General features: G+C 38.9%; 1 protein-coding gene across 1 annotated transcript in view; it reads right to left on the bottom strand.

Annotated features, from left to right (window-relative positions):
* Positions 1-4,047: 4,047 nt before the first annotated feature.
* Positions 4,048-23,703, bottom strand: part of Cdk17 (cyclin dependent kinase 17) — an 86,637-nt gene continuing 66,981 nt past the window's right edge. The window contains exons 7-17 of the mRNA XM_052753125.1: positions 22,858-22,972; positions 21,742-21,836; positions 21,266-21,328; positions 19,220-19,343; positions 13,268-13,388; positions 10,454-10,551; positions 9,882-9,987; positions 8,824-8,866; positions 7,891-7,981; positions 6,298-6,375; positions 4,048-5,769 (exon numbers count right to left, since the gene is read on the bottom strand). Coding sequence (XP_052609085.1) covers positions 5,732-5,769; positions 6,298-6,375; positions 7,891-7,981; positions 8,824-8,866; positions 9,882-9,987; positions 10,454-10,551; positions 13,268-13,388; positions 19,220-19,343; positions 21,266-21,328; positions 21,742-21,836; positions 22,858-22,972 — 972 coding nt within the window. The 3' untranslated portion in view covers positions 4,048-5,731. The remainder of the gene's footprint in view (positions 5,770-6,297; positions 6,376-7,890; positions 7,982-8,823; positions 8,867-9,881; positions 9,988-10,453; positions 10,552-13,267; positions 13,389-19,219; positions 19,344-21,265; positions 21,329-21,741; positions 21,837-22,857; positions 22,973-23,703) is intronic.

The raw sequence follows: 23,703 nt of genomic DNA, 5'->3' as shown, positions 1-23,703 counted from the left end.
CATTCGAGAGGCAGAGGCAGGTAGATGAGTTCGAGGCCTGACTGGTCTACAGAGCAAGTTCCAGGACAGCCAAGGCTACACAGTGAAACCCTGTCTCGAAAAACCAAGGAGGGTTGGGGAAGAAGAATTTAGATTAGAATATTTAAAGACTAGAGCCGCTGACAGAAAAAAATAGAAAGGGATGACATTTGGGGATAAATCTCTTAAAACCACACAAACTCAAAATAACTGGTATAGATAATACATATTACCAAAACAACTAAATACATATATATCCTTCCTTTCTCATATGTATATATATGAAAATCAAAATGACCTACTATAAACAAACACAACCAAATACAAACAGTATGGTAGTAGGAGAGTTAAGACAACGTACCTGAAGGGTAGAACATTTCCTTCACTCACTCTAATGCCAGCAAAGCCTCAATACCAAATGGAGAGATACTGCCAGCAAACTAGAGTACAGGCCAAACCCATTCTGAATTCAGGCTAAAACTCTCAACAAAACACTAGCAAACCGAATTCAGCGGCATGTTTAAAGAACCACAACTTTACATCCCTAATATGAAATCTAAAAGGCCTTGACACCTGAAGCTTTTACAGTAACGATATGGAAAAAACAAAAAACAAAACAAAACAAAAAACCCGTCAGATTTTGTAGCGTTTCAGATTTCGTAATTTTGAAGCAGGGATGCTCAACTACCACAGACTATGCAAATATTCCAAACTGGGGGCAATCCCTTGCTATCTGAGACACTCTGGGTCCCAAACATTTTCCTAAAGGATGCTGAAATTTTAATTCATCACCAAATGGTTTCTTCCCAGAGAGGCAGTGCTGAGTTAACCAAAAACAATGAAGGTAATGAACGAAGAAAGCGACATGACCATCAGAAATGACAGAGAAAACGCTTTAGAAAACAAAACGGCCAGGAACCTCCCATGATAAAACAGTCTGTAAACTAGGCACGGGAGGAAAGTCCCACAGGAGGGCTATACAAGGAAACCGCTGCTGGTAGCACCTTGGGTGGTGAATCCCAGGAAGCTTTCCCCCCAGACCAGGAACACAAGTCAGTCAGCTTCTTTCACTACTTCTCAGTGATAACGGAGGTCTACAACACCAATTAGGCAAGGGGAAAACAAGAAAAAAAGAAAGAAAAAACATCCAAATCATAAAGGAAAAAGTCAAACTATTTCTTGCTGCAGACGACATAATGTTGTATGTACAAGAGCCCACCCCCCCCAAAAAAAAACCTTTAAAGGCAACAAATTCAACGAAGTTGGAGGTTACAAAATCAAAACAAAATCATCTGTACTTCAAGAACTAGCAATGAAAGAGAAATTAAAAAGACTATCCTACTTGCATCAGTAGCAATAAACACTGAGGAATTAAGTTTACCACGGAGGAGTAATAATTCTATATTAAAAACTACTAAATGTTGCTGAGAAAAATTAAAAGACAACCTAAGTTAGTGGAAAACACCTCAAACTCACAGACTGGAGAAAATGCTGTTAAGAGGAAAATTTCACCAGAAAAAAAAAAAAAAAAGTGATATATACAGTTATAGAAACAAATACATAGTTTTAAAAAATAAAGTCTTTAAAGAGAAAATAAAGTTAATATAAAAAATAAGCCATGTGAAGATGAATATTACACAGAGAATCTGCATTGTGTTGTCTTTGGGACTTTTAACTGCAGAAAAACATTTGATTGTAAAAGCTGTTGAGTTATGCCAAAATGTATATTTTAAGGGTACCTTGACTTCAAAATTTGAATATAAGGATATGTTGCTTTGGAAAGGAGACTCTGCTTTTTTCCCACAGAAAGCCAAAGGGTATGGATTTGTTCCAGATTAAGATACATCAGATTTGACCAGCCAAGACCCCCTGAAAGGTCTCCGATGACACCATGACCCAGATGATCCAATATCCAGAATGGTTTGAAGGCAACTGGCTCAGACAATACAGCCTCATGGACTACTCCATGATCCTAAAATTTTCTTTGTTTCCCCATAAGATACAGCACCCCCCTCCAGCAGGAAGTAGTAAGAGAAGCTATGCCCAAATTCCCAAATTATATGTAATTTTACTTTGTTAAGGTTAAAACCTTCCTTTTTGAAAAAAAAAAGAAAAGAGGAAGTGCTGTGGGATGGTCTGTATGGCAAATGTGTTGCTGATTAGTCAATAAATAAAACACTGATTGGCCAGTGGCTAGGCAGGAAGTGTAGGCGGGACAAGGAGGAGAAATAAAGCTGGGAAGTGGAAGGCTGAGTCAGAGACACTGCCAGCCGCCATGATGAGAAACAGCATGTGAAGATGCCGGTAAGCCACGAGCCATGTGGCAAGGTATAGATTTATAGAAATGGATTAATTTAAGCTGTAAGAACAGTTAGCAAGAAGCCTGCCACGGCCATACGGTTTGTAACCAGTATAAGTCTCTGTGTTTACTTGGTTGGGTCTGAGTGGCTGTGGGACTGGCAGGTGAGAGAGATTTGTCCTGACTATGGGCCAGGCAGGAAAACTCTAGCTCATACAGACCTAACTTTAAGATTCTTAAAAGAAAAAATTGGGGCAAATATTTATGATCTTGGAAAACTGACAACAGGTTTTTAAAATCTGACACCAAAAGCACCAACAACGAAATTAAAGACAGGCGTGAGATGCAAAACGAAAGCTCTGAGGCCTTACCAGGCTATCTTCAAGAAAGTGAAAGACAACTCATAGAACAGGAGAAAACACTGAAAACTATGAGCTTTATAAGGACAGATTAGGAATCCATAAAGGATTCTTATAATTCAGTAACAAAAAGACAACCTTGTTAAAAACTGGCAAAATTTTTACATGAATAGCTTTTCTTCACACAAAAGACTCTCAACCTGGGTAATCGTTAGTGAATGTAAATAAACCTACAGTGACCTCCGTCTTCATGCCTCTCAGAATGAACATGATGAGGGTACTGACAACAGCAGGTAGGGGAAGGATAGAGACTTCTCATCCATCACCAGGGGTTTAAATAGTGCAGCTGCTGTGGAAAGCTCGGCAGCTTCTCGGAAAGTAAGAATCAGGATGATGTCTGGGCAACCATCTCACTCCTAATGTATATACACCACAAAGAGGAAACAGGAGCCCAAACAGTGCACACCAATGCTCACAGCAGCAGGAGTCACACTTGTGCAGTCACAACAGAACATTAGTCAGCCATGAAGACAAACTCTGAAAATATTATATTGAAAGCAACAAACCAAATAGTATGGTTGTACATACCAGAAAAATATCGAGTAGGGAAATTCATAGATACAGGAGGTAGTTAATAGTTATGAGAGGCTTAGATGGAATTATTTTTTAATGAGTTCAATTTCTGAAACAGTAAGACAATTTTGGAAATAAATCAATGTAACTATTGTATTGTGAATGTAGTCAATGCCACGAAGAGGAAAAGAAAACCAATATGAACTGTCATGAGTCTGAAAGGTAGATTATAACACGTTATTAAACAGTCTTTCAGACTAAGCTGATACAATGCCCAGTGAACCTGTTTATGGTAAGACTGATCTAGCACTTCTTACCTTCCTTCAGAACTGGCAGTTTGGGGGCTTGTGAGAAGTTCCAGGTTCAGTCCTCCCGGGTCTCGAGTCTCTTCACTGCAAAGTTTCCAGGATCTGAATGAGGGGGAAATGTCAACAAACAGCAGCCTACACATGTCTATTTGCTTGCCGAATTCCTTAACAAGAGGTCCCTGGACTCCCCAGAAAGCGTTTTCAATGACTGCATGTACCTCTTTACTTTTTATAGGCAACAACTGAACTTACTGACAACTGACTACAAGCCGATTTACAAACCAAACAGACAAACGTGCCATTTCTTAAGTAGCGAATGCTCTCTTGCAAGATTCCGTAAGAGACGGCTAACCAAATGGTCGGCGCAGACATAAGCAGTTGTCAATTTCAGCACAGCGACATTTCCTCACTTTACAATGACCCCCGGGAAAGAAAGGGACCCCAGTGCGCACAGCCTTCCTCCCCAAGAAAGAACAGTGACACAACAAAATCGCATTTTATATAACACAGAGATTTAGTTATTATAAATTTCAAAACAAAATGAAGGAATTTTCACATAATATTTATAACCTTCAAAGTACAATATTAATACATGTCTGTCAGTTAGAAGTAACAGCAGTTAGGCTACAGGGTTTAACATAAAACCAGTTGACAAGTGTGAAAAGCAGTAGTGGTCCGATATTCACCATTATACATGAATCTGTTTCTTCCAGAACTTTTTTTTAAAAAAAAAAAATTAAAATTTCAGTATCATGAAATATTAAAATAACATCCCCAAACATGCCACAATCACTATTCACAAATAAAGTTAAAAAGAAATATACAAAAACTCACTTAATACTGTTAAATAACAACAATAAACTACAGGATTTCCTGAACAGAAATGAGAGGACCCTGAATGTTTACAGTAAATGGCAGGACAAAAAAATTAAGTTATAACTATTTTCATGATATAAGGCAAAAATGCACATGACCATTTCAAAACATATCAATTAAGATTTATAGTTATAGGATGCACTAACCAATAGTCCTTAAAAATGAACACAAATGCCTAAAACACTGTTACCAACACCAAAGTGTCTGTGATGTTCAAGGAGATGCATAATTCAAGTCACACTAGTTAGTGTCTCTGATGAGCAGATAATACCCACAATGCTTTAGAGCGGTCCTCTGGGTTCTTATTTCTCATTTCTAATTTATCATGGCTCATTTTAAAGACATAGTACAGCTTTCAGCTGATTCCAAGTGAATGTTACTGAAACACACACAGCCTCCGAATGAAGGAAACTGTTCCTCAAAATGAATTATCATCTACTAAAAGAAATGTGCTTAAAACAAACAGCAGCAAGGCCTTTCCTGTTTGAATGACTTCTCTGGTTAAAATTTAACTAAAAGCACAGTGTGAAAAGAGTTAACCAAGGGTAGGAGCATACGAATATGCAGTAGACATTTCTAAAATGAGGAATAGGTAAAAATAAATAACTTGGTTTTTAATTTATTGGTGTCTAATGTAAGAATTCAAAAATGTCTGATATTCCCTTGCTTGAATCAACTCTCACATTGCATGCTTCTTAAACACACTGTGCGGCCAACCTCTCAGCTACTCTATTGGCCAATGTTCTTTAAGAGTGTTCAAGATGGCTCACGTTTTTACTGCTAAGCAAAGCTAAATATACATTCCAGGAAACACTGCAGTTTAATTTTTTAAAAACAAACGAACAAAAAAAAAAAAAAGAATGCAGCAGTAAAACAATTTGTGAGGAGAAACAGATGCGTTCACATATAATAAAGCCACTGCAACTTCTTCAGGCATTCAACTGTTGTGTTAAATAAACAGACAGTAGTTATTTAGCAGCAACGATTCCGCAATAAATAATGCACTGTGTTTCTCAGTCCCGCACAACTCTGCAGCTACAGTTACATTGGGAGCTGTAACCTACTGGCTCTCCTGGCAGAGAAGACCTTAAAACCAACTGGACAAGAAAAAAATTGTCACACTGTGACAACAAATATAAAAAACAATCTGTAGGTCTGCAATAAAAAGACTCCACTGTGAAGAGGACAGTGTAGACAAACGGAGATCCCAAGTCCAGCACAAGAAATAACTGCCTTCAGCTCTGAGTCCATGACTGATAAGAAAGGCTGGGGCTGGGCTTGAAACCATGTTATCAGACTTAAAAGAGCATGCTCTGTCTTCTGTTCTTCCCGTGTCCTAAAATATAAAGTCATCTTATGAGGCAGTTCAAGGTTCAGTTTTCATCCCACATACAGTATCTGGTGACTCTAGGAAGCTAATGTTCCCACCAGCAAATGCTAATCTTCCATGGTAAGAGTGCTCGGCACTGTCTTAAAGGACCCTCTGGTGACGGGGTCAGTCTACAGCTTCTATGCTTCCGAGTGACGAACCTGATGGCTAGGCAAGTACAAGGTATGTCTTCTGCCTCAGGTACCAGGGATGGCGTGTGCAGTGATCAAGGTAGGCCACTTGTAAAAGGTCTTTGTGCCAGCGGCAGCTTTCAGGATCCCTGACTTGACTGAGTCAATTGCTCTCTGAAGACTTACTGAGCTGCCCACGTCATTCAAAACAGTAAGTATGCGCAATTCTAAACGTACAGAGTTGTGGGATGCACTGTACATTGGTTTTTACATCAGTAACTTTACTCATCACCTTATAAACCCAAAGCTTGGCTCCACGCAAAAATTCATGATCGACACGTGAAATGGTTTATGACAAACACACCTGTCTCTGGATAGGAAGAATTTCGAAAACCCGGGTCCTTTTGCAACTGAATCTCTTTCAAACTGAATATTGATACGCCTAAAATGAACAGACAAAAATCACCAGATATTAACGACAAATCTATGTCAATTGTAACAAAATATTCAAAACGCATATGATGACTCAAGATCAAACATCTATACTATACTCCCAAGGTTATGGCCCCCTTAAAGATTTCACATTTGTCCCTATGTTCTAAACAGAAAACCAAATCAAGTTATGTCCTTTCAGAATCATTCTCTGTCTAACTCTGCCTTTAAAAAAATTTTACATTGTTTCAGGACTTATTAGGGTTGGGAGATCTAATTTAAATGCGTTACTGGGTTCTTATTCTCCCTGACATTTGTCCCCTTATGATGGCCTGAGGACATCAACCTTTAATCTTTGGATACTTTCAGTAAAGAATGGAGTAGATCTGTACAAGAATCACTAAATCAAACTGAAACTTGGCATGGTAATGAAATGCCTCTCTTAAAAGAAAGGAAGGTGTAGCAGCACGCATCTGCAAGGCAGGGTTTTGTGGAGCACCATAAACTCAAGGCCAGCTGCTTTACACAGTGAGTCCCAGGCCAGGCAGGGCTATATAGTAAGACAAAGTCTTAAAAAAGACTTAGGAAATATAAACATATCGCCTCTCATTTCTAACCTCCGTCAGAGAGAGTTTTTCATTAAAAAAAAAAAAAATCAAGCAATTCTACATGAAGTCTTGTACAGGCTTTGCTACCAGCTGTTCCCTGGACTCAGTTAACAAGGACCTAGTAAAAGAGAATGGGAAGGTGCTGATAGCTCCCACAGCTGTTCTCCCAGGCAGTCTCCTATTCCCCCTCACTCCATTTTAAAGTGAAACACTGGACTAATTTAAGATAGCGTGAACAAAATTAAAGCGTTACCTCAGGCTCGGGAAATTTTCTATTCTAATGATTTCGGTAATAGGCTTACTATTTTCTTAGGGATAGTACAGCCAGAATGACAAGGAAGGAAAGCTGTCTTGGTATCCTCTCAGGAAAGAAATACAGCTCCAGGAGGAAAATCTTGCATTTTGATTGTGCTTCACTAGTCTTTATAGAAAACGGAGTGTGTGCGCCTGTGAACGCACCATTTTGACTACGCTGGCCGTGCGTGGGCTCTCGGGATCCCCACCCTGCCAAGTACTGGAGTTATACATGCGCACAGCAGTGGCCAACTTTTACATAGAGGTTGGCGATCTTAAGTCAGGTTTACACATGTCCAACCCTAGAAAACCACTTTGAACAAATGAATTGAACCAGAATAAGCATAAGGATGATATCATCAGCATATTCTAAGGTTAATGATTCACATCCAAATATTACTGATTTCTTAGTGAGTAAAGACAGTGTGTTCAATGTTATAAGACATATATAAAAAAAACAGGACATATACCTTGCTTGGAAAAAATCATGATCTGATTACAAACCAGGACTAAAATTTTAGGTATAGAAACCAACAACCACCCCCAAATTAAATCCCCAAAAATTCCAATGCTCAATCCTAGACAAGTGGAAATAAAAGGGAACAAACTTGAGCATTTCTTACTTTCTGGCAAAGCATGTATTCTGGGTCCTAGACTTCTGAAGTACACATGTTTCATGGCCTCTTCTGCTGGAACCCTTTTCTTAGACTCATACTGTGAAAGAGCAAAAAACTTCTTCATTAACCTTGTCTCTAATTACCGTAAAAAGCTGAAGAAGGATACATTAGTATTAAAATATTTTAAAAATTCTTGACTATTTAATATGACAATTTTTCTAGCATCAATTTAGAGTACTCCCAATACACTCAGAATATGGGGATCATTCTATCTCAATTCCACATTTCCCAGCTAAGCTTCATAACAAAAAATTAGATTCTTTGTATTTTTCTAAAGTGATGAAAACTGAAAACATTCAGTCTTTAACGCTACTTTTCTTTGCAAACAGCAATGTACTGGTGGAGATATGTGCAATGTCTTTATACCAGCATCCTTGGCCAATAAATCGCACTGCTCTTTTCTCAATAAATGACACAACCTAGATTTATTCAAGACGTTCATGCTTTCAACTCCAACAGACAAATCACGAATCTTGACTGTTCTAGATTTAGGCTAATTCCCCAATTCCCATTTCTTTCCTTCTTCCTTCTTTACAATTAAATGTTCTGGCCAAGGAGACTTGGAAGAAGCCTTTGCTTTCTAGATGTAAGAGAGTTAATGTGCCGATGGCACCCTTGTTCTCTCTCTCCTTCTTGCTCTGGAGGAGAATGAGTGGTATTGGGGGTGCCGCATTCTACAAGGCACAAGCGTAGGAAAAGAGGGTATAGGAAAGTGAACTGCAAAGGGCGCCACTCTGAGCGGCTGCCATTCTAGAAAGCACCGTGAGCAATCTTACTGCCATTAACAGTGTTTGAGGGGTTATTATTGATTCTATTTTTCCTACAAGGAAAGTGACACTTAATGATCCATTAACGTTTATAAAATAAGACGTGACTTACCTGAAGAAATTTTGTTATCAACTCAATTCCTTCAGAGTCTAACCTAAAAACAAGAACAACAAAGCAAAACAAGTGTCCATTTATTCCTTTATCTTAGCTGAAACACTGCAGATAAAATGATTTTCCAAATGTTCCCATTTGCCAAATTTAAGTGCCCTAAAATAACTAATCTCACTACTTTCTTTCTTTTTTTTTTTGGTTTTTCGAGACAGGGTTTCTCTGTATAGCTTTGCGCCTTTCCTGGGACTCACTTGGTAGCCCAGGCTGGCCTCGAACTCACAGAGATCCGCCTGGCTCTGCCTCCCGAGTGCTGGGATTAAAGGCGTGTGCCACCACCGCCCGGCTAATCTCACTACTTTCAAAGACCCAAACCTGTTTTAGCCCTAAAAGACTTATCTTGCCATTTTCTTGAGAATAAACCATAAATAATTGGGACTGCCATTGAAATATTCAATATTCAAGAAAAATTATTAATGTTATAGAATTTTTAAAGTTAGCATTCTACCCCCAAATACAGTATCCTCTATGACAAGGAAAATTTAAACTGGACATCAATATTCAGTATGCTAATGAAGGCAGGCACACCAGAATATCACTGCCCTAGCACACAGGTAAAAACAGTGAGACCGTGACCCCGAAATGTATCAACAGGATTCAAAATATAGGTAAGCCATCAACAAAATCATAGCAAATAACTTGCTAAGCGATGATTACTGTAAAGTATATAAAACTTCAGTAATAAAGGCTATAAAACCAATGACAAAGCCAATGAGAGTCCCAAACAGAAGTGTCATCATGGCCTTTGCAGATCTATCTACATAAGCTCCAGAATGCTAATATATGCATGCTATATTCGTTTTACAGCTCAATTCTATTTACATACTTTGGTGATTCTTGACCACTGACTTACAAAAGTATTATGTCAATGGAAGGAATTGATTTAAATCACACATTGCTGAGAAACCCTCCTCATCAGTCCTGAACCCTCACTGTGTAAATACAGCTACCGAGTCTAATGAGCCACAGGAGTCTGCCCCTTTCCACTTAAAAAGACATACCTGGGTGCATGGTTAATTAGAGGTTGTGCCTTATATTTGGGGAAGTTGTAGTTCTTGAATTCATCATTTGAAGAAACACCTGGCCAAGTTTCCTGAGACGGAGTTCCTGAATTAAAAGAATAAATTCATGATAAGCATTTAAATTATGTATGTGCAAACATATGTAAACAGGTGTAACTAAGAAATAGTTAAGGAACCACATGTTTGTATTAAATGATTAAACCATTTCAATAGAAATTAAGATAGTAGACATACATACATGTATATGTGTGTGGATTAGGAACTATGCGATTATGCCATAAATGTGGTAAGAGTCCCTTTTCTATCCATATGACACTAACTACACTAGGTGCAGTACTTAATAATATGCAGAGGGTCAAATCTTCTTTCCTAAAATCCTTGTGAAATGAAGTTAAATGAGCAGCTACCCTGGAAGACCTACCCTGTGACAGAAAGGCCAACCGCAGTTATCGTAATAACTACGCATGCATGTACACCCATGCTCGACACACAGTCCTTATTTAACTAGCCAACTGCGGCTGTGAATCATGGGAAAAAGACTTCTTTCTTACCTAGTAGTCGAAATATTAAGTGCAGTTCATCTTCCACAGTTGACCCTGGAAACAGTGGTCTTCCAGAAGCCATTTCAAAGAAAATACAGCCAACTCCCCTTTAAAATGCATCATTTAAAAAGAAAAGAAAAGAAATCAATCCATTTACATATTAGGAAGCACAAGTATATTTTTCCTCAAGATTGCCCTTCAGGGGAATTTTAAACCAGCCTACCAGAAAACTTTCCGCAAAGATAATTTTAGATCCAACTAATTTATTAAATTTACCGTATCGACTACCATGTTATTAATTTGTTTTTCCTCTTAAAACGTCTAGCTTTCTCTTCTATAAGATTCCCAAAGAATAAAAAACTATTCAGTAGTGACAGAAGCGTACTATTGCTATGGTCACCTGGACGACAACAGTGGCAATGGTAGTGTGGAAGGAGAAGTCACGATTCATGACCGATGCAGGAAGGAGTGAGTCCAGCGGATGCTGGTGGTGACGTGACCGTGTGTAAGAGGAGGAAAAGGCAGAGGCTCGGAGAATAGACATTTTCGTTAGGAACCATGCGATACAAGGAAGGTAAGACACAGTGGTTCCAGAAGGGCGTGCAGGCAGTAAAACTACACAAAACTGAAAGCACCAGGCAGGAAATAAAACGGCGCATTGCTATGGAAAGCAGAATGATGGTTCCTCACACATTTGCAAACAGAATTGCTACGACCCAGCCATTTCACTTTTAGGTACATATGCAAGAGAACCCAAAGCAAAGTCTTGAGACAATATGTACATCCACATTCACAGCAGCATCATGGACGGCAGGCGAAAGGTGGAAGAAACTCCAGTCCCTATCAATAGATGAACAAATAAACAATGTACTGTATATACACAATGACTTGAGGAAACCACACACAGTGTTGACGAAGCCTAAAGACATCGTGGTAAATGAGCTGAGTAAGTCAGTAAGAAAAGGAAAAACGCAGCATGGTCTCATTTGCATGAGGTACTTGGAACAGGTAAATTCAGAGACAGGAAGTAGAGTACTGATTACCAGGGACCAAATACAAAGGTAGAATGGTTATCTGATGGGTAAAGTTTCAGTTTAAAAGAGTAAAAGGTTCTTAAGTTCTAAAGATGGACAGAAGAGACCATTGTTTAACAATGTAAATGAACTTAAGTGTCTGAAACTGTACAATCAGACTAGTTAAAATTATAAACTTTATCTACGGCATATCTTATTAGAATTTAAGAGAAAAAAAAGTCCTACAAAATGAGATGCAATTGCTCAAGACAATAACAGAAACAAGCATTTAACTTATCAAGACATAAAGAGTAGCTGGGCAGTGGTGGCGCATGCCTTTAATCCCAGCACTCGGGAAGCAGAGGCAGGAGGATCTCCAAGTTCAAGGCCAACCTGGTCTACAGAGCGAGATCCAGGACAGCCAGGGCTACACAGAGAAAACCTGTCTCAAACAAACAAACAAAAAAAGACATAAGGAGTAGATAATAAATACAGAGAAAGGAATTGCCTCTGGAAGCTAGGGCACACTCAGGAAAGGACTGATAACAAACTGTTTGGAATCTCTACACGCGGAACCCACTGGGTGGAGAGAGCACGTCAAATGAGTGGCCTGGGGTGAACACTAGGTAGAGACTAGGAGAGCTAGGCCGATTAAAGAACAGTAAGTACTGGGATTAAAGTCTTTAATCCCAGCACTCGGGAGGCAGAGCCAGGCAGAGCTCTGTGAGTTCGAGGCCAGCCTGGTCTACAGAGCGAGATCCAGGAAAAGGCGCAAAGCTACATACAAAGAGAAACCCTGTCTCGAAAAAACAATTAAAAAAAAAAAAAAAAGAAGGAAAAAAGAAAAGCAAGTAGAACAATTGTGTGAAAGAGAACATCGGTGTTGAGAAACAGGCTGAATTAAGTTGAAAAGGGAAGTTTACAGACATCTGTGAAAATCTCTATCAGATCAAGGAAATATATAGGCAATGATTCTGTTGGCAACAAGCAGAGAGGATCGTGGTTACAGTGATGTGAAGGCTGGGGAGATGGCTCTGTGGGCACAATGTGTGCTGCACACACAGCCTGAGAACCCACGTACAAAATGCTACAGGCCTGAGACAGGCAGGGCCCAGCTCTGGCTGGCCAGTTAGCCGAGCTCAAACAGCAAGCTGCAGACGCAGTCAAAGACTGTCTTTAAGTGAAAGTGGTATGTGAGCACACCTCATGTTGACCTCTGGTCTCTGTATGTGTATGCATGTACAAGTGAGTGCACCCGTACACACATATGTGTACATACATACATAACACACATAATAATGTATTAAAAAGGTCTTTGAAATTTTAATTATTATTTTTGGACCAAATACGTAGGTCTATTCTACATATTCAAAATACTTGTTGGAAATTGCTACATCATATATTCTTTTAAGTGCTCTCTGAGCATTAGTCTTAGTATCATCTACTGAACTTTATTATTACTGTGTCCACCCCCCTTAAATGAAGGCACAGGCTAATAATGTGAATAAGGCGGTTACATAGTCATTAGTGGCAGACTTGATATTTAAATCTAAATAGTTCTATTTCCATGCATCAATTCTTTTTTTTTTTTTTTTTCTTTTAGTTTTTCGAGATAAAGTTTCTCTGTGTAACAGTCCTGGCTGTCCTGGAACTCACTCTGTAGACCAGGCATACCTCAATTCTTAATCACTGCTCATACACATACTAACTCTTTAAAATACCTCCTTAAAAATAAGTACTTGTCAGGGTGCCCTGTTGATAGCGATGCTCTTTCAAACTATAAATGGCGATGGCATCTCTGCATATTTACCACATGTCAATCTGGGTTGAGTACTCTGAGGAACCGAGAAGCACATCAGGAGGCCGATACCACAGCGTGACGACTTCATTTGAGTAGGTCTTTGTGGGAACTGACTTGGCTCTGGCTAGTCCTTCACAGAGAAAAGAAAACAAGGAATGAAATATACTGAGATCCATGAATATACTGAATTTCTTAGTCCCTACCATGACCCATTCATTCAGTGAAGTCTACTCCTTAGCATCTTGAAACTTCAAAAAATTAGTTTTACAAATTCTGTTGAATGTATGGAGTCCTGGGCCGAGTCAATATTATATAATTAAACTAAAAACAGTAATTGCAGACCAGAGACTAAGCTGACGCAGTGTCTAAGTTAATTAAAACTTAAGGTATTTTCTGTCTGTTGATGAGTCATGATACCAGAATTATTTCCTACTGAAATTAATCCAAAATAGGTCAATGACACTGAGATGTAGTTTCCTTCCTACGGCTATAAGCTATTTATCACCTTTTAACCCAAATACCACATTTATTTGCTACATCATTTTTTACAGATTAAAAACCTCAAAATCATTTGGTCTATGACCAGTTGAATTTTATTGGCAATTTTCTTGAGCCTGTTTGGAGATTTCTCTGGAACAAAACTCGATGCTCTTTGTCCTTTTTTTTTTAAGGTCTTGTGTGATGTGGGTAACTTTAGGGTAAGAGGGGCCTTGATGCTTTTGGGTAATACCAACTGCTGTAAACAATGCCCATCCCTTGTTGGCCTCCTGTGGACTCTACTGTGTGTTCCCAAATACAGAAAAGCCTGCAACCTCCTTGCTCTGCCACTGGCGAAGAGTTAATGATCTAAGCTTCTAAACTGTGGTTAATAAGTTTACATTTGAGAAACATAACCTTATTTTTATCATACATTTTATTTCAAGTAGCAAGGGTGCTTAGGTTAAGATTGCTGTTATGCATAACTAGGTATCTTATTAAAATATTAAGTAAGAAAAATGTCATAAAATGGTAATTCAACACTTCATTAAATTGGTGTAATGTTGACACTATTTTAATTACAAATTGTTACCCCAGCATTCCAGTTTGGTATAGTCATGTCCAACAAATTATTTTTCCACACATTTTGGTAATTAGCAAGATGTAGGGCATCTTTCTCATTCCTCACACTTGGTGTCTTGTTTTGTTTTGTTTGAGACAGGCTGTCACTATATACCCCTGGAACTCACTCTGTAGACCAGGCTGGCCTCAAACTCAAGAGATTGCTTGCCTCTGCCTCCTGAGTCCTGGGATTTAAGGTGTGCGCCACCTTGCACATCTTGATATTAAGAATGAGACATGGCAAGGCAGTAAATCTGCTGGAACTTAAGCCCTTAAAGCCAACTGGAGTTATAAAGTCCCCAGCATTTTACTCCCCTGTCCTGAACTGAGATGCTTATCCTCCTGGGCTCAGGGGTCAAAATCAGAGCTTCAGTCTTTTCTATGAAAATATATAAGCATTCTCTTCCCAAACTAACTGTGATATAGTATTTGTTTTAAGCCATTTTCTACCAATAATGGAAGTATGTATTTCTGTTGGACTTTACCAACTGTCTGAATTTCACTGATAACAAGGAAATAATGGAATTTTCAAAGGGATCAAGAACTCACAAAGGTGGAGATGTAGCTCAGAGCTACTATCTGCTACCACACTCAGGGCTGACTTGGATCCCCAGCACCAAGGGGGAAAAAGGGAGAATCAACTCACAGTGAAATGACCCGCATTACTGGAAGCCATACGTGTATTTACTACGCAACCAATAAAACAGAACGGCCAAGCACAGGAGACAATGATGACTGTAATATGGATCTGCCTGCTTGCTCTCTGGAGGTTAAAGGAAAAACTGAAAGTCTACAATTCAGAGCGTTCTCAGATAAAAGACTGTCCATGGCCTTTGACATACCCGACTGCTCTGCCACTGACATTCGTTTCAGGACTAAGGGTAAGGAGAAAAAACTAGCTTGGCAAGGAGACAGGAAGGAGGAGCAGGGACGATTCTAAGGGAAATAACATAAATGACGCCCAAGAGGTAACGGTTATGTAATCTGTATAAGCATACACAATTAATCTGTTGCTTCTCATTTAGACTCAGGGAGCCAAACAGCAAAGCCCCTTCAAACAAATGGTCAAGGAAAATTTCTAAGGGAAATTCACTACTCAGTAAGAATGAGTTTTTAACTTGTTACTAACAGAAAGCTGGGAAATCTCCTATTTGGGAAATGTATTAAAGTCCTAAAGTAAGCCGGGCGGTGGTGGCGCACGCCTTTAATCCCAGCACTCGGGAGGCAGAGCCAGGTGGATCTCTGTGAGTTCGAGGCCAGCCTGGTCTCCAAAGCGAGTACCAGGAAAGGCGCAAAGCTACACAGAGAAACCCTGTCTCGAAAAACCAAAAAAAAAAAAAAAAAAGTCCTAAAGTAAAATTATCATAACTAGGAAAACTTACAAACGCTAATCGTAGAAACTATATTGGCATTTAAAAACTAAATTTTTAAGAGTAGTTATTATTTGATGCACATTTGCCTCAGAAAGACCCTTCATAGCTTTACTATTTTGTGCTCCTGGTAAATAAAGTCTGATGCTGTGACTATTAAAAAAAAAAAAAAAAAAAAAAAACTAAATTTACTAAAATATTCAAATTCTGAATATATATAACACAAAAATTCTAAGCTACTCTACAAAATGTTCTTTCAATATAATACTTGCTAAAAGTGAAGTGTATGTAACTGCATTTTATTTTCAAATCCCTTAAAATCACATTAGTTAGAGGGATATGGATAAACAGCTACTAGTTAAATCACCAAGCAAATAAAAAACCAACCAAACAAACCAAAAACCAGACGAATGGTAGCAGGCATATGGGGAAAAGCTTTTCAGAGACAGCTTCCAGGTCTCAGGATCTGGCGTAAACTTTTCAAAATTAAGGACCCCAAGAGCTTTCATTTGTGTGGATTGTTGGTATTTACCATATTTATAAGCTAAAACTGAGAAAACTTAAAAGCACTTATTTACAGATTAAAAACAAGACTCAATCAGGTATAGCAATGCTGTCCTATAATCATGTAATTTAAGAGACTGAGGCAAGATGATCATGAGTTTGAGGTCAATGTGGGCTACACAGTGAGACCCTGCCTCAAAAAACCAAAACCGCACAACAATCCTAACCTCAAACGCACACCATTCACAACAGGCTGTCTGCAATAACATCTTTATAAAAAGTTATTTTCCAAGGCGGTGGGGGGGGGTGGGCAAGATTGGCCCTACATTTCTATTACTTATTTTAAATTTGACGTTAATGAAGGACAACTGGATTCCACATTTGCTTCTACATTTGATCTACTGTGATACGTTGCTTTGATAAATCATGGTATATGCAGGGTAGCACATCAAATTTGTAATAGCTCACATACATAGGACAAGAATAAATCCCACAAACACCAAGCGCCTCTTCCGAGGCATGAGCCATCTTCTGCGGCCATGCTGAGCCAGAACGTGGTTTGTAAAAACATATGTGGTAACTGAGAGCGCCTCCATGAACTTCCGCTGCTTTCCTGACGGCTCAGTGCTCCAGCTAGCGCTTTAACTGGATCTTTATCCAGTGTCATCTCCTGGTAATTTGGGAAATGCTGGTCTTTGGGTTATATAAACGGCTATGTATTTCTTTGATATATCAAAGGTTCATAATTTTATGTCACCACTGTATTGTCTCTAAACATCAGCAAGTTAGGAATTAAAGTCAAAATAGCAGATCCAAGTTCTCAAATTTTAACTTCTGTTTGAAAACTTGAATAATCCTTTCTTCCTTATTTTATTTACATATTTATTTGTGTTATATTAATACATTATGTCACATGATATATAAATATATATTAATGTTTTTATTAAAAATGGCAATTTACTTAAAAGACATTTTTGAAATTAAAATTCTATCATTTTCCCCTCCCCTCTCCTCCCTCCAACTCCTCCCCCCCACACAAATGCTTTTAGATCTCAAATTCATGACGTCTTTTTCTTTCAGTGTGTGAGTGTGTGTGTGTGTGTGTGTATGTATATATGTATATGATGTATATACGCACATACACATATGTGTGTTTATATATGTATATGTGATGTGGGATAGCTGTACACTGTGTGAAGATGTACTGCTGTAATAGGTATGATAAAAAGCTGAACAGCCAATAGCTACACAGGAGGTATAGGTGGGATTTCTGGGGAGAGAAAGGAAGGAGGAGGAATCTAGGCATGCAGGAAATTCCACTGAGATGCGGAATGACTCAGATACACAGAATGGGAGAGGTAAAAGCCACGTGGTAAAACGTAGATTGTTAAGAATACGGATTAATTTAAGTTATGAGCTAGTGAGACAAGCCTAGGTTAATGGCCAAGCTTTCATAATTAATAAACCTCCATGCTGTTTTTTGTAAGCCAGTGGCCCTGAGAAAAATCCATCTACGTGTGTGTGTGTGTGTGTAATTGTTTACATAGATATATTATTCCTAACTATATAAACACAATCTGCTCAGTCCACGTAACGTTACTTGGACACATGTATAACTTCAGGGCTGACCACTTGGTACTTATAGCGAGGCTCTTGCCTGAGGCAGAGTATTTCTTCCACACTCAGCATTCCTTAGTGGTCTGTAGTTTGTTTGGTTTTTCCCTAGGGTTGGAGTCCCATGAGATTGCCCCTTCCATGTTAGCGTGATATGGGTTAGGGGGCGAACCTGGAGCTGCCACTTTACTAAACTAGCATAATTCCTCACGGCACTCTAATATTTGTCCTTACACCCACAGGTGCGTGTAGCTCTAACCCCTCAGCTAAGAAACTTCTCTCTGCAACAGCTGAAGACTGTTACAGAAAGCCACAGCTGGTCAAAATGCAGAGAACAAGTGACCCCGTGGTACCCACCCCAGCTGATCCACCTAGAACACCACTCCTGCACCTCAGGCTCAGGAACCATCTCCCAAGAGGAGGCGGGAGACCGAGAGGGCTGGAGGAACGCCAAGCTGTTCTGCTGAGAGGACTGTGTGTGTCTCCAGGAAATACCAGGGAAGCTACGTCCATGAAATCTCAACAACATGGCTAACTAACCCAGGCCTGGGGAGGGACAACAAGTATCGCTGGGAGGTGGTGGCACACACCTTTAATCCCAGAACTCTGGAGGCAGAGGCAAGCAGATCTCTTTGAGCTGGATGCCAGCCTTTCCAGGACAGCCAAGGCTACACAGAGAAGCCTTGTTTCAAATAAATAAATTAATTAATTAAATAAAATAAAAAAAGAAGAAAAAGCAAGCAAGCGAATGAATTGAAGTCTAAGTAATCGATCTATTAGTCCAAAATTTCCTAGTAAAACAGTGATTCTTTAGAAAAGGACCCCCTAACCCCTTTTCTTTAGATTACTGTTGTTTCTGTGTGAGGTCAATGTGTTTTATACATGTACCTCATTTTATCACAAGAAATACTGTAAAGACTTATACCCCAGGCTGAAAGTTGAGGAAAATAAATTTTACTGCTGCGGTATCAAGCATCTTAAGTATAACTGACACTTCGCCCTTCACACTGGGAACAGTGGAGCCTACACATGGGAACCTGTGACTCTACTTCTTACTGGATTTGAGTCATCAGCACAAATATTAACACAGGGACAAAGGCAAAGACCACCAGCGTAGCCCTGATCATGTAGTTTATCTTCAGAGACCATGGAAGGTCTCAGAAGCCCCAGAGGTCTGGAGAATGCCTGGGAACCCATGCATCTCAGTGTTGACCACGAAGGACCATCATAAACCATCCACCTAAATTCTATCGCACATCTCTGAGCTACAGAGAAAACTCCAACACCCACACGAAAGTGATGACACCTTGTGACAAGGGTGGGTTTTTTAACTCAGCCACCTGGAAGTTTGTATGACTATCTTATCTCTCCATACCGAAGTCAGCCAGCTTTAGCTCCCCTCTCTCATTAATGAGGAGGTTCTGTGGTTTCAGGTCCCGGTGCAATACCTTTCTTCTATGGCAATATGCCAAGCCACGGAGAATCTGGTACAGGAACAGCTACAGAGACAAATGAAAAGGACTCTTGAAGACAGTGTAACAGGCTTTGCTCTAAGGAAAAGTCAAGTAATTAAAGCCATTTAAGGACATCTTTGCCTCTTAGAGTTGTTTTCCAAATTTTATGGTTTATTGCTCAATTAAAGCATCATTTAGTTTTTAACCTAATGATAACCAGGGAAATAAATACAGCAAATAAAACTTTGAATAATAACAGTTCACTGGCTGGAGGCCTAGCATTTGATTATAAAATTCTGTTGTAACAATCAACCAAACCCTGCCACTGATTTCCTCCTTGAAACACACACACACACACACACACACACACACACACACATGCCTGTACTGGGGCAGCATCAGTTTAAAAGGGGACATCAGAATTGACGGTTTTACATAAGAGCCAAGGTATCAGAAAAGAATGGTGCTGTGTAGCGCTGGCAAATGACTTGCTATAAAAATACCCAAGCCAGCTCCTCATCCACCTCCTGGGCACTTGACTCCCAGTGCCTCCTACTCACTCTTCAAAATCCGCTGTGATTCAGAGAGGGGCCCTGGCACCAGTGTCCTCTGAATGACTGAGAAAAGTGACTCCTGCAAGGTTAACGGCTGAGGGCTTTTGTGTATTTTAGAGGAAAAAACTCAGTGCATTTTGATGCTTTGTGGTTAGCAGGAAAAGAGCCTTCCTCCGGAGAATTCACAAGTGTCTTTGGGTCACTGAAGGTGAAACTACAGAAGATGAGTGATAGGCCTGAACGAATTCTAAGAAGCCGCTTCCAGAGTTTGCATATTTATATGTTCTGAAAACTCTGGAATTATCATCTCAATATCTGTTAGATTTTATCCTTGAAAAACATAAGTGTAATTTTAACAGATAGACAATAACATGCTTTCTACATCACAGCACCCACATGGATCTAACTTAAAAAGCAAAGACTTTGCAAACCTTTATCAAACTATGCCAATTAAACCTTTTATTTTCTTTCCAAATTATTGCTATATATAAAAGTAGGGAAAACAAAAATAAAAATAAACAAATGCTATTCATAACATATTACAAAATAAGATAACAATATTATAGAAAAAAACCCTCCTAGAACACATGGAAACCCATTTAAAGCCCTGCTCTTAGCAACGGATTAGCCCGTGTTCGGAGTTCTCTGTTAGTAACAGAAACTGGCTTTTCTCCATATCCACCAACATACTATTTAAAAGAAACAAAGTTAAAGTTATCATCTACAGAATTAGAAATGTCTCAACCACACACGAGACACTGCCTTTTTCCAAAATAGGTTTCCGTGAACTGTTAATTTTGCATAAATAAATCTTTGCTAAATTTGGGGCACGCCAATTAGGTCAAAGACATCTATTGTTAACACTCAGCTGTGTCAAATGCTTTCACTTAACTACTAACTTTTGGGTTTCATCTGGTACTGGTTGTCTTAGCCAACTTCTATAGTATTACTTGAATTCTTAGATAATTAATGCTAAGAAGACCTACTATCTTCTGATAACACAGATCTGTGTGTCCAGCACAGCATCAAGACACCTGTAAGTTTCTGACCTTGTTCAACTGATTATTTTATAATTAAACACTATTTTAAATGTATTAGTGAAGTTTATCATCAAAAGGGTCTTTCAAAGTATGTACCCATCATTTGTATTTATTTTAAATGTTTGTTTTTATCGAGAATATACTTAGATGTCCATCCTACAGATAGAGGAATAAACTGTTGCAAAAGGCAAAAATTTAAAAGACCTTTAAAATGAAGCAGCACTACAAAAGGGTATGATTTGTAAAAGCTATGGTGTAGTAAACAGATGCTGACTAAATATACTTGGTAGGCGATAACAGACTGCTATATTGGCTGGGGCAATCTTGTCCAGCTGTGCTCTAACTAAGGTTTAAAAGGACATGTAAAACATACCTTTACATTGTGCATACTCATGATGTTTCCACAGTCATCCATGTACTGTTTCAGGTCTTTGTCCTGAAAAGAGACAACATTTCACCATGTGACACAGATTTGGGGATTCATGGCTGATCAACCTAACAGCTTTTTTTCCTTAACAAAAAACATTTATTTAAGTCTGAGGGCACACATGTTATGTCATGACATGTATGTGGAGGTCCAAGGTCAACAAAGGGAGTGATTGAATTCTAAGTTCCAAGGCTGAAACTCAAGTCGTCAGGAGGCTGGAGTTGGATAAAGCTGATAAGCACCTTTGTCCATGGAGCCATCCCTCCAGCCCAGGAGAACTCAAAGAAACAGAATGCACTACATATAAATGTAATTAAATACCAATAATTAAACAATAATGTCCCTGGGGCTGTTAAAAGGTCCAATTGTCTATTTTACTGAAGCAAAAAAGAAAAGAATGATAAAGTTTATTAAATGCTTACCAGATACTCAAAGACCAGAGTCAAAGATTTATCTGTGTGAACAATGTCATGCAAGGTTACTATATTTGCATGTTTTAAATCCTTTAACAGTGAGACTGAAAAACAAAAAAGAAAGCAAGTTATTTATTTATTTAGTAGGCAGTAGTCAGTCTTTACAAAAAACCCCAAGTTTTGCACATACATTGATTGTGTTTAAGATAAAGCCCAAAGTTTAAAGCCAGACTGACAGTGGAGAAAGTGAGGGTGTGGATTTCTCCTTTGCTTGTGTGGTTGTGGGATTGACACTGTAATTCCTGAAACTGTCCCCAACACTACAACTTCGTATCTTTTAACTTCGTATCAACTACTTGAGGCTCTGAGATCACAGAGTACAAGGTACCTTTTACTCTTCCATATCATTAATCAGCCTCAAGCTCTTTCTTAATAATCTGACTTGGAATGGCATGTGTGTGTACGTATGTATGTATGTATGTATGTGTCCCAGCATCTGTATGTGTTTTATGCTTTTTCTTTGGTTCTTTTTTTTCTTTTCTGTTTGTTTATTTTGTCCTATACTGGTTTGTTTTTATTTTATCATTTTTTAGATGTCTATTGGTATTTTAATGAGAGGGAGGGGGTGAGAGAGAGAGAGATAGAGAGAGAGAGAGAGAGGGAGGGAGGGAGGGAGGAAGGATTTGGGGTGGGTGGGAAAGTGAGGAGTAGTAGGGGGACCATAATCAGAATATTTTCTATACATTGTATCTATTACCAATAAAAAAAACCTGAGTTTTAAAAATAAAATGGTTGTGTTTATATGCTATTTGATTCTTATGTTTAGTAAAATTTACTGATGTAGGTAATTTGTTGTCATCATGGTCTCTGTATACCAATACATAGTTTTCCTAGGTCAAATATTTATCTGTCAGAGATTTTTAACAGCTTCGTAAGTATTTCATTATGAACTATACAATAATACAATTGACTAATACCTTTCTGTTGACTATTCTGAAATTAGAAACAAACAATTGCAAGGTCTAAAGATGGCTTCCAGCCATTGACTATCTTTACACCTAAGCACCGTTCACAAACAGTCGTCTTACTATGGTTTAGACTGAACTGTTTATATAAACATCGCACCTTCTCTTATAGCTGTACAGGGCGCTCCTTCTTCGTGTTCCAAGCGGATCTCTTTTAATGCGACCAAATTCTCTGTCAATTTACTTCTTCCTTTATATACGGTTGCATACGTGCCCTATAAAATATATTTGAAGGTCCTTGTTCAAATGTGATAGTCACCAGGCATAGTAATGTATGACTTACTTCCAGCACTTGGGAAGAAGCAGAAGCCACCCTGGCCTATACAGTGAGTTACAGGGCAGCTGGGACTACATACTGAAGCTTCGTCTCAAGAAAGTAAAGAGCCTTAAGCTCAATTTCTAAATTAAATTAAAGCATGCTAAAGTTACCTTAAAACGAAACATCTTATCCAGTTTTTCTTACAGCAATGCCTTAGTTTCATATGTATGATATCCATATTTCTACCACACTGTGGTGTTTCCAAAGTCTAAAAAAGCATTTCCTTTATTCTCGTTTTATTTCAGATTAACAACTGATCGATGGATTAATATCAGAGGCACTTAAGGTAATGGTGTATAAAACCCACAGGGCACTGAGCACTGTCAATGAAAATGGAATGACAATAGTCAATCATGAAAACCTGCTCCGGCCTCCACGCTCTTCAGAGTCTGTGCACATTAGCCCTCCTGTAAAAAGCCCCCTGAAGGCTTGCCCCTTCTTTTCCTGCCCTTTCTTACTGGAGCTGGCAGGCCATGTCTAATTAACAGCAGTACAGGTATTAGAAGCAAGTTCAAGAAAGCCATGGCCTAAAGAATTTTCTCACCTTTGATCACTTTTATAACTATAGATAGTTCTCTGAATTCACACAATGTCCAGATCACAACAGACTCCAAGAAGTAAACAAGT

Source organism: Peromyscus californicus, unplaced genomic scaffold, assembly GCF_007827085.1.
Source record: "Peromyscus californicus insignis strain IS unplaced genomic scaffold, ASM782708v3 Scaffold_24__1_contigs__length_46423439, whole genome shotgun sequence".
NCBI lineage: Eukaryota > Metazoa > Chordata > Mammalia > Rodentia > Cricetidae > Peromyscus > Peromyscus californicus.
This window is presented reverse-complemented; position numbering and strand designations above follow the sequence as displayed.